Source organism: Oncorhynchus masou, chromosome 32 (genome assembly GCF_036934945.1).
Source record: "Oncorhynchus masou masou isolate Uvic2021 chromosome 32, UVic_Omas_1.1, whole genome shotgun sequence".
Classification (NCBI taxonomy): domain Eukaryota; kingdom Metazoa; phylum Chordata; class Actinopteri; order Salmoniformes; family Salmonidae; genus Oncorhynchus; species Oncorhynchus masou.
The window spans coordinates 33619122-33631265 of NC_088243.1; the positions used below are offsets into that span (position 1 = coordinate 33619122).

A 12144-nucleotide genomic window follows, 5' to 3' on the forward strand; every position below is an offset into this window, starting at 1 on the left:
CTGGGAGTCCTGTCATGTGACCACAGAGCTCCCGTCTTGTGACAATGACGCCAGAGGTCTAGAGCGATGTCCCATGACTTCCACCTACATACACTTGCTGTATTTAGTGCCGCTCTCCCACAGCGTTCCTCATCCACCTACTCAAATGTGTTGCAATTTGTCGGTACAGCAGGAAATGATCTGTAAATTAGTTGAAAAGTGTGAAGACTGATGCTGATGTTCTGTATCTACACTGACTGTACAAAACATTAATGAACACTTCCACGACACAGACTGACCAGGTGAATCCAGGTGAAGCTATGATCCCCTATTGATGTCACCTGTTAAATCCACTTCAAATCAGTGTAGATGAAGGGGAGGAGACAGGTTAAAGAATAATTTGTAAGCATTGAGACAAGCCGTGGACTGTGTATGTGTGCCATTCAGAGGGTGAATGGGCAAGACAAAAGATTGAAGTGCCTCTGAACGGGGTATGGTAGTAGGTGCCAGGCTCACCGCTTTGAGTGCGTCAAGAACTGCAACGCTGCTGGGTTTTACAGGCTCAACAGTTTCCCGTGTGTATCAAGAACGGTCCACCACCCACAGGACATCCAACCAACTTGACAACTGTGGGAAGCATTGGAGTCAACATTGTAGAGTCCATTCCCCGACCAATTGAGGCTATTCTAAGGCCAAAACGGGGTGCAACTCAATATTAGGGAGGTGTTCACACACACCCTAAAGCATCTACATCCAGTGTGGCCTCGACATATGAACAACTGCAAGGATGTTGTCATTGACTGATTAGCCCACTTGTAGGCTAGCGGCAGATACTGTGCAGTCAGTGTGTACCTATTCTAGCGTGTAGTGTCCGCTGCAGTGGCCTAGCCAAAGCCTGCTCCCTCTTGGCAGTGAAGACACAGAGGAAAGTGAGGAAGTGATGGGGAGAGGCAGGCCAGGGCTGGGAGAAAGCAGCCGTTATGCCCACTGCCAATCTGAGAGTGAAGGCAGGCAAGTGTTTCATGGGAGGCAGCCAGGGTCGATCAAGTTCAGAGGTGGTATTCACAGCATGACTTAGCAAACACGCAGCGTGTAGCGCAGGCCAGCAGCCCTCTGTCCTCTGCCCTCAGCTTCTATGTCACGCTGTGACATCTCCTCTGACAGTTGCCTTTGAACGTGTGATACGCGGTTAATGTGATGGGTCTGGCTGAGAGGACTCGGTCCATTGCTGTTGTGCATTTGATCTGTGGCACTCATAGGTTGTCCAAAACATGGACTGAACAAGGGACGGCACGGACAACGGTTCGGTATTGCCAGGGGCAGGTATTGATTAGGCTGGTTACTGAACTCTTTAACTGTGCGTGTTAGGAGGTGCATTGAAGGGCAGACGTACAGGTATGCTGTGACATTTTGTGTCTGTGGCATGAAGAGCAGTACACAGGCTCTCTTGCGCCTCATCATACCGTGGTGTAACCACACACACACTACACGCCAGTGCAACAGCGCAAGCTGCCCCTGACAATGCCACCACACGCAGAGAGGGCAGGGAGGTGGCGGGAGACGACGGCAGGGGGTGGGGGTGCTGCGTTGAGGGAGAACAGAAAAACCCATTACCCCTCTAGCAGGCTCTGCTACACAGAGGATGACCCCCCCCAAACCACCCTCAGAAAAGGAGGCTCACATACCGCACCACGGTGACAGTAAGGTCATCTCCACAGCACAGGCAGGTCAAAACAATAACACGATGGGGAAACGTCAAGCAGGCCCAGAGATGGGGTCTTAGTTTGACAGATGGGGAATCTGTAGCCTAGTTTCTCATCTTTCCTTGGAGAGCGGAGACAACTGGAGCTAGGTGCTTGGAGAGCGGAGACAACTGGAGCTAGGAGCTTGGAGAGCGGAGACAACTGGAGCTAGGAGCTTGGAGAGCGGAGACAACTGGAGCTAGGAGCTTGGAGAGCGGAGACAACTGGAGCTAGGAGCTTGGAGAGCGGAGACAACTGGAGCTAGGAGCTTGCTTCCTTTAGTATGGTATCGGGAGACTTACAGGGATGAATTCATGAAGTGGTTTATTGAAGGCAGAGAGATTCTTTATTCTTGGCCCGTCTGTCAAACCGAATCAAAAAGTGTCAAAGTGTGGAGTCACTAATGGCTTTATCCTTGCAGTCATCCAGTCACACACCCACCTCTGTGCTGTCTGGGGATGACTTTATGGTTGATGGACGAGCCAACTAAAACTGATGATACAGACCTGCTACAGTACTAGGGGCATTGCAGTTCCCAGCACAAGATGTCGGCAATTTGAATCTGATCCAAAAGTAATAGTACAAAGACACCGCACAGAAGGGCCCCGACAACAGGCACATGCCCTCCCTTGAGAACAGAAGGAAATAAACCTGTGCACACCTTCAAAACCTTCTACTGGGAACCTATTTCCAGGCCTTTTCTACTGTACAAATCTATCCCCTTACACTGTGAAGTGAATGCTTTCTTTGGGGGCCGAACACAAAACGACACCCATAGGTGCCAGGCGTACGCTCGCAGATAGACCTGGTATATCAAGTCCGGACTGTTATAAACAGCCACGTACAATCCAACATATCTAATCTAGCAGCTCAGAGAGAAGGGAACACCGTGTGTCAGTTGAGGATCAAAGCTGTTCGTATCGGTCCTGTACACACCACTCAGTGAGCTTATCTTCTCGGCACACTGTAAAAGCACACGGGGCTAAAGGGGAACACTCTTGGGTTAAGCTGCTTTCAATATTAGTTCTTTTTCAAAGGATAACCTAGAAATATTTTTTTTAAAGGCATGTGGAATCCGAGGCCATATGACTGAGTGCGTGTGGAGGGAGACAGACTTCTCATGCTGCGGAGGGAGGCAGAGAAAGCCAGACTGAAGCCTAGCTTCGTGCCACATGAACAGACAGAGAGCACTTCCTGTCAATAACGGGTTGGATGTCAGCTTGACTGGAGCCCAGGTTTTTAAAATGTACGTAGAGAGGAGTTCATTCAGGTGAAAGTCAGGTATCACAAATACAGTTTGAACTCCGTTGGTGAAGTTCTCGCTCAACAGTCAATACAGGAGAAAGACTGTAAGCAGCTGACTGTCAATAACACAGGATATCATGTACACCTGCGATACCAGCATGCTAATAAAGTACAATATATATAGCATGTTCTGCACCTCACACCTGTAAGTTTGCGAATAACAAGCCAAACGCAGTCCACATATGGGGATACATTTGATGTAAAATGATAATACGTTGAAGATGCCTGGGTAGCTCTCAGACAGAGTGGAGAAGGGACAGGCAACTTGGACTGGAGTGGGGGCCACAAAAAATCTGAACTCATCATGAGGGGCCACAGTGGCTGCCAGTTGCCCGTCCCTAGAGTAGAGTATATGGCCTGCTGACACCGTTTAGACTCAATCTCACACTGAGAGACCAGTGGGCCCATGTCCAGACCTCAGCTCTGGGCTCCTCTTCCTCTGTCCTGCCCTGCTAGAAAGACCTCTGTCGACGCAATGAGAAGAACACTCCCCTCACACACAGACTCCATTTCCACTGAAAGGACCTTGACATATGCTCTCTTCTAGCTTCTCTCCACCACTCTTCTAGACACTGACAGCTTGTATTGTTTGTATTGGAAACTGGAGCTGCTGTTTGCGTCAGGTGGGAAAACAAGGTGGGGGACTTTAACCTCCAGGAGAAGCACCAGACTGGAGAATGACATCAGTCAAGCTGTTTATAAACCGTGTAGCCCACACATCACTCATCTCTACTGAACAAAAACCCTGCAAATGAATACAGTACACAGCAAGGTTTTTGCCATCTGTGTGCTGCCTTCAACGACTGGTGAAAAACAATCAAGCAGGGTTTATTTATTCCTTAACAACCCCCTTTCTTTTTCTATTTGAGGTCAATTCGGGAAGTAGGCAGGCAGGTCGAATTAGCACCAAGGAAACGGTGTTGGCCCCTCCCTTCAGCTGACTGTAGAGCTGAATAAACAGGTTGAAATGCCGTAACCACAGAGACAGATCTGATCCATGTCTACTGCTGGAACTGTCACTAGACATCAGACAGGGAATCATCAACATGATTCAGAACAGAAAGGTACAGCAACTTACTTCAAAAATAAAGAGGATAGAGTCCAGCTCCTCCCTCTGAGATTTGTTCCCTGAAAGAGAGAAAAGAGTCAGTTTCATCCATATGAGGAAAGACAGTTCAACATTGGGGTTTGGAACCTGTCAGAAATGTTTAGTTCATTTCACTTCAGTGGTTTCCAAACTTCCTTCTGCAGTCCAGCATCTGCTTATCATCCAGATCACTTTTGTAAGTCCTAATTGATCACAACACCGGGGATGCGAGTTCTCTCTTACAATGAAGTGAGACATAATGACTTGGATGAGAACTGGCAGGCTCTGCAGCTCTCTAGGGCCAAGATGAATGTCACTAATGTACTTCATCATTCCAAAGCCCTGACAGTTGTGTGACTTTCCTGATCTTGTCTGTGTACTATAAACCCTTCACAGTGTGTGTGTGTGTGTGTGTGTGTAAGTAAGTAAAAGATCTCTACGAGTTATGAGCACTACAACAAGGCAGCTGCTGGTATACCGGCGGTCACTTCCTCCCAAGGTCATGATCAAAATAGAGCTAGGGTCTGAAGCTGTGAGGAGGACAATGCGGAAGCTGAAGTCATCCCTCTCAACCATGTCATCAGAACAGTGCTTTAAAGAGTAGTGAGAATGGGGAATGTGGAGGGGGTTAATTATTGAAGGCCCTACGATGGAGCATGCATTATACATGGAGGCAGTCACGCAGGGCTCAGTAAGTGCTAGAAGGGGACTTGGGGAGGGGAACCACAGAGGGGTGTGCGTTACAGAGCCCATTCATCAACAAACAGACTGACAGCAGGGGGGGGGGGGGGGGGTAGCACCACCTTGGGTTAGATAACAGGCCAGATCAAGCTTTTCTCCTCCCTCTATCTAAACTAGTTTACCTCGAGTACATGTCTCTGTGAATCCTGCACTAAACTCAAGGAGTAATGTCAGTGTGGAGTGTGGTATGTGTTCGGTGTTCTGAGAAGGAGAGGGTTCTGGGAAATGTACGGTTGCTGTGATGCACTTTCTAGGTTATTATTAGCTCCCAGCGATACTAATCCAGGGTTTCCCAAAGAGAAGTACTGCAGAGGTCTGCATCCAGATCTGAAAATGTTATTATTATGCATTTAGATGGTTTTTAAGAATATTGCTAGCAACAAACTAAAAAGTTTGTAGGGTACAATATAATATTATTCATCCACAATTTATGTTCTTAAACCCTGAGATGCACAACATGGGCCTGGGAGGCTCACAGGGATATTGGTATCCACAGCACTCAATCGTTGATTAATTTTGTCAACTCCATTCTTCCTGTATTCGCCAAAAATGTTGTTCTCTGCACCAAGGCAACATGTGTAGAATTGCGGGAAATTAGATTGGAAAATGTTCTCTCTGATGCCAAGAGGGGGGCATTTAAAATGTTCTTTCCCAGGACCCGAGACTTGATTATTCCGGCCAGGCACGGCAGAAGTCAAGGTAAAAACTGCTTATATGCTATTTTTAATGCACTCTAAAGTAGGAGTTGTGTTGTGATATTATGAGGTCCGAATTTGCTATCACAGAAGGGGTCCCAGACGCAAGGGGTCCCAGACGCAAGAAAGCTTGGGACCCCCTGTACTAATAAACGCTTTCTACTCTGGAACATTTTACACAGTCTGTTGTGTACAGACATATTTCAGTGACAGAAGTCGGAAGTTGATATGCGCCTTAGCCAAAAACATTTAAACTCAGTTTCACAATTCCTGACATTCAATTCTAGTAAAAAATTCCCTGTCTTGGGTCAGTTAGGATCACCACTTTATTTTAAGAATGTGAAATGTCAGAATAATAGTAGAGAGAATTATTTATTTCAGCTTTTATTTCTTCCATCACATTCCTAGTGGGTCAGAAGTTAACATGCACTCAAATAGTATTTGGTAGTATTGTCTTTAAATTGTTTAACGTGGGGTCAAACGTGTCGGGTTGCTTTCCACAATAAGTTATGTGAATTTTGGCCCATTCCGCCTGACAGAGCTGGTGTAACTGAGTCATGTTTGTAGGCCTCCTCTCACACACACGCTTTTTCAGTTCTACCCACAAATGTTCTATAGGATTGAGGTCAGGGCTTTGTGATGGCCACTCCAATACCTTGACTTTGTTGTCCTTAAGCCATTTTGCCACAACTTTGGAAGTATGCTTGGGGTCATTGTCCTTTTGGAAGACCCAGTTGTGACCAAGCTTTAACTTCCTGACTGATGTCTTGAGATGTTGCTTCAATATAGCCACATCATTTTCCTTCCTCGTGATGTCATCTATTTTGTAAAGTGCACCAGTCCCTCCTGCAGCAAAGCACCCCCACAACATGATGCTGCCACCCCTGTGCTTCACGGTAGGGATGGTGTTCTTCGGCTTGCAAGCCTCACCCTTTTTCCTCCAAACATACCGATGGTCATTATGGCCAAACAGTTCTATTTTGTTTCATCAGACCAGAAGACATTTTTCCAAAGAGTACGCTCTTTGTCCCAATGTGCAGTTGCAAACCGTAGTCTGGCTTTTTTATGACGGTTTTGGAGCAGTGGCTTCTTCCTTGCTGAGCGGCCTTCAGGTTATGTTGATATAGGACTCATTTTACTGTGGATATAGATACTTTTGTACCCGTTTCCTCCAGCATCTTCACAAGGCCCTTTGCTGTTGTTCTGTGATTGATTTGCACTTTTCGCACCAAAGTACGTTCATCTCTAGGAGACAGAACGCGTCTCCTTCCTGAGCGGTATGATGGCTACGTGGTCCCATGGTGTTTATACTGGTGTACTATTGTTTGTACAGCTGAACGTGGTACCTTCAGGCGTTTGGAAATTGCCCCCAAGGATGAACCAGACTTGTGGAGGTCTACAATTACTTTTCTGAGGTCTTGGCTGATTTCTTTAGATTTTCCCATGATGTCAAGCAAAGCGGCACTGAGTTTGATGGTAGGCCTTGAAATACATCCACAGGTACACTTTCAATTGACTCAAATTATGTCAAAAAGCCATGACATTGTTTTCTGGAATTTTCCAAGCTGTTTAAAGGCACAGTTAACTTAGTGTATGTAAACCTCTGACCCACTGGAATTGTGATACAGTGAATTATAAGTGAAATAATCGGTCTGTAAAAATGATAGGACATCTACTTTGCCCATGACACAACAGACTTGCCAAAACTAGAGTTTGTTTACAAGAAATTTGTGGTGTGGTTGAAAAACAAGTTTTAATGACTCCAACCTAAGTGTATGTAAACTTCCGACTTCAACAGTATGAAACAAACCTTAAAATAATGACATTCCTATAGTTCCTCAGAACCCCCACTGTGGGCTGAGGTGGTGATAAATCCAACTTGAACATGTAGTACATAAGCTCTAGATCTTCAAAATCAGACATGCTTTTAAGTTATGTACCCAGTAGGTCCCTCAGGTCCTCTGGCACTGGCCTTTTAACTTTACCAAAGCCTAGAACCAAGAGGCACGGAGAGACAGCCTTTAGTTATTATGCTCCCAGCCTCTGGAATAGCCTGCCAGAGAACCTGAGGGAGGCCGAAACTGTGGACATATTTAAAAGAGATCTTAAAACACATCTTTTTAGCTTTTCTAGTCTTTCAGTTTTTATTGTGATTCTTTAGTTTTTTATCCTCATGTTTGTTGTGTAGTAAATATATATAATAACAAATAAAAAATGTAATTAGCTTTTCCTGTGAAGTACAGTGTGTTGCATTCATGTCTGAAATGTACTATATAAATAAAGCTCGATTTGATTTAGGGTTTTGTGCCTCGTCTTGCTAGTTGTCTTTTTCATCTCTGAATGGTCCCAAAATCACTGATCATCACCTTGGTTGCACACTCAAATCATTAACCTGCTGCAATGTAATACCAGATCTGAATTTATGTTAATCTAATTGGCTTTGAACAGCTAAGGGAAGTCATGGAATGAAAACAACAACCCCCCTGCAGAATTGAACACACCGGCTCTGAATGAGCTGAAAATTATACACTCCACTACTGGGGTAGTTTACCCAGCTAGTTATACACTCCACTACTGGGGTAGTTTACCCAGCTAGTTATACACTCTACTACTGGGGTAGTTTACCCAGCTAGTTATACACTCCACTACTGGGGTAGTTTACCCAGCTAGTTATACACTCCACTACTGGGGTAGTTTACCCAGCTAGTTATACACTCCACTACTGGGGTAGTTTACCCAGCTAGTTATACACTCCACTACTGGGGTAGTTTACCCAGCTAGTTATACACTCCACTACTGGGGTAGTTTACCCAGCTAGTTATACACTCCACTACTGGGGTAGTTTACCCAGCTAGTTATACACTCCACTACTGGGGTAGTTTACCCAGCTAGTTATACACTCCTGGGGTACCCAGCTAGTTATACACTCCACTACTGGGGTAGTTTACCCAGCTAGTTATACACTCCACTACTGGGGTAGATTACTGGGGTAGTTTACCCAGCTAGTTATACACTCCACTACTGGGGTAGTTTACCCAGCTAGTTATACACTCTACTACTGGGGTTTAGTTTACCTCAGCTAGTTATACACTCTACTACTGGGGTAGTTTACCCAGCTAGTTATACACTCTACTACTGGGGTAGTTTACCCAGCTAGTTATACACTCTACTACTGGGGTACTGTTATACACTCTACTACTGGGTAGTTTACCCAGCTAGTTATACACTCTACTAGTGGGGTAGTTTACCCAGCTAGTTATACACTCTACTACTGGGGTAGATACTGGGGTAGTTTACCCAGCTAGTTATACACTCTACTACTGGGGTAGTTTACCCAGCTAGTTATACACTCTACTACTGGGGTAGTTTACCCAGCTAGTTATACACTCTACTACTGGGGCAGTTTACCCAGCTAGTTATACACTCTACTACTGGGGTAGTTTACCCAGCTAGTTATACACTCTACTAGTGGGGTAGTTTACCCAGCTAGTTATACACTCTACTACTGGGGTAGTAGTCATAGGCCCTGTTTTAAAACACACACACAGGCAGCACACCCTTCCTTACCTTTTTGCTTTAAGTTACTTTCCAGTGTAATGAAATTTTCATAGAAGATAAAATAAATCTGCGAACAGTTGCTTTCGAAGAAGGTCTTCAATTCACTCTTCTCAATGATCTCTGCAAAAGGAAACAGACAGAAACACACACCGTCAGATCAATTTTCAACTGCCAGACAAACAAAATACAAGGATTGTTGTTTAGTGAAACTGGCCAAAATGTAAAAATCGCTGCCATTACAGTCTAACAATGAAAGATTCCAGTGAGAAGAGTATCCATAATTCTCTCCCGTGTCTCAATCAAACATATATGTTGTCATACATAAATCAGAAGCTTAAACATCCTTGGTAATTCAGCGGATGTGAGGATTTACATAACAGCACACCAAGGGGTTTGAGAGGGAAAACGTCTAATTAGGCTAGCCCACCATGCTATAAAGAAAGCGGTTAACTCCGTGGATGCTGTCTGTTTAAATGGTGCAGATCATTAAAAAGGGGGGGATACACGTGGCTGAGTGGAGGACGGAATCCCCAAGGAGCATCACTGATGAGCAGGGACATACTGAGGTACAGGAGAGGGCAGAGCCATAGAATTTTAACTGAGAGCGTAGGCCTCGCTCTATGAGGACAGGCCCATTACACATCTGTCAACGGGACTTCACTAGCGCAAGCTGTTTCCAATTTCAGAATCTGGGACAACCTTACTTTAACCTACATTCCGTACAACTCTCCTCCAATCCTCTGCATAACACCTTGATTCAACGATGTTTTTTTGTCTTTGTTTGTTAAATTAGTTGAAATGAAACTAATAGCTCACCAAACTGTAAAAGCTCTTAGCCATGTGTGGTGTGTGAGCGGTGCTGTGCTGGTGGTTGAGGGTGATCTGTTATGGAGATGGGGAGAGAGTGTAGAGGTTTCCAAGGCCAGGGTTGAGGCATGTTGACCTCAGGTGATGTCTGGGGGAACAGGACCAGCAGCAGTCATACATGCACAGTAGGTCTTGGCTAGCTCTAGCCTGCTAGCAGATCTATTCTTCAGCCAAGTCTTCTTGTATTTGCTGGCATGCTAAAAAAAACATGACAAAGATGACTAAAAAGCACATCGCTCTGCGACCAGGCTTGAATGTCATCATGTTCCTATAAGGATGTAAACCAATTAGACTTCTTCCCCCTAATTGAGCAATTAAGATTCACCTTCTGTTGAGGCTCTAGTCTGTCCTGGTCCTCAGTTGTGTTAAATACACCATCAACCACCAGTCAACTGGACGGGGCCCGAACCTATCCCAGACAGTCTCCAGTAAATGGCTCAGGGGGACTGCTGGTAGTTGTATCCAGCCAGCCACTGTGGGACAATGACAGTCTGTCTTGTGATTTATGTTTGCCCCCAGATTAAAACACCGATAATGAAGAATCATGGATATCGCCCTGGCAATAGAGTTTGAATCGGTGTTCCATGGATTTGGCCCACAGTTAAAGGCAAACAACGGCCATCACAGAGTAAATGGTCCTGGATGAGACAGGAGCTGCTCTTGTCCTTAGTTCTCAGGTTAATCTGACTGCAGCTCTGATTGAATCGAAAGACATATCAGGCCTTATTCGAGGCGGCAGGGTAGCCTAGTGGTTAGAGCGTTGGACTAGTAACCGGAAGGTTGCAAGTTCAAACCCCCGAGCTAACAAGGTACAAATCTGTCGTTCTGACCCTGAACAAGCAGTTAACCCACTGTTCCGAGGTCGTCATTGAAAAAAAGAATTTGTTCTTAACTGACTTCCCTAGTTAAATAAAGGTAAAATAAAAAAATATTCCCACAATCATCTGCAACAGAGCGGAAATGCAGCACCACAATACTAGGCTAACTATTAAAACCATAATAACAACAACAAAACGGCAGAAGAAGCAGAGTAGCCCATTTTATACGGCAGTATTCCCATGTGACACTGTCTTTTAATACCGGCAGCAAAACAGGCAAAAACACACAGTAGCACATAAATCAGTGAAATGTTGGGACTAGGGGGGGAGACGAGAATAAAAGAAAATGTAGAGCAGAGATGACCATTCTCCAGCCTGCATACTCATCCTTCCTCCTTTCATTACATTCTGCAGATCCCCGACCAGCTATAGACAGATTTCCAAATCCTTAAGCAATGTTTACAAAATAAGAGAGTACTCGATCAGGTTAAACTTTACACTTGACCTGACTGCCCTAAGCAATGTGCCAAAAACAACAGCATGGCAAATAAGTCTCCTTCACACAAAGTGTCATATTTCGCAACAAGGGAAATTCCATTCAGATCCTAATAACACACTGGCATAATACCCTTTCCTGCACACGCTCACTAGCTAACTAAGCACTTTCGAAAGATTGTGAATCCTTTGGGGGGGGGGGGGGGCTTAACATTGCCACTCTCACAACATCCATCTCATCTCCCCCTCTCTCATTTGGCATGCTGGTGCTGGTATGCAGTCACTGAGCTAAATCACTGTCCTTTAAGTTCACACCACACTGTCATACTTAGAACACACACACACACACACACACACACACACACACCTCAGCCCATCAATAAAAAAACTCAGTGTCTGCTTTAAGTTGTCTGCGTGTTTCCCAGCCAAAACAGTTCGTGCATATATTATGACAACATTGTGTGACGTTTTTGTTCATTTAGGACTTCAGCAAGGTTTTTTTTGGGCTGTTCGGGCACACGTTTTATTTATTTTTCCTCTCAAGGCAAGCCCAAGTCAAACGCCCAAGTCTATGTCCCCATTGGCAATTGGTCAACCGTAGGAATTCTTCAATAATGTGCCTGCTGTCATTCAATGAGAGAACACATTCACATTTGGTTCACTTTAGAAATACTGCACCAAACATCCGAGTCAGATGCAAAATTGTGAAACTAAGATATCCTTTGCAAAAACGGCACAATTTATGACAGATTTCTTAAAATGACCAAATGAATTCCGACTATTTTGAGGAAGTGTATACTGGCTACCGTATACCGTGTGTATACTGGCTACCGTATACCGGCTACCGTGTGTATACT

At 44.9% G+C, this 12144-nt stretch overlaps 1 protein-coding gene across 5 annotated transcripts in view; it reads right to left on the bottom strand.

The window, feature by feature from the left end:
- LOC135525985 (ral GTPase-activating protein subunit alpha-2-like) overlaps positions 1-12144 on the bottom strand; it is a 137360-nt gene that overhangs the window by 98506 nt on the left and 26710 nt on the right. For all 5 annotated transcript variants that reach the window (XM_064953977.1, XM_064953975.1, XM_064953979.1 and 2 more), the window contains exons 2-3: positions 9117-9227; positions 4105-4154 (exon numbers count right to left, since the gene is read on the bottom strand). In XM_064953977.1, coding sequence (XP_064810049.1) covers positions 4105-4154; positions 9117-9227 — 161 coding nt within the window. The remainder of the gene's footprint in view (positions 1-4104; positions 4155-9116; positions 9228-12144) is intronic.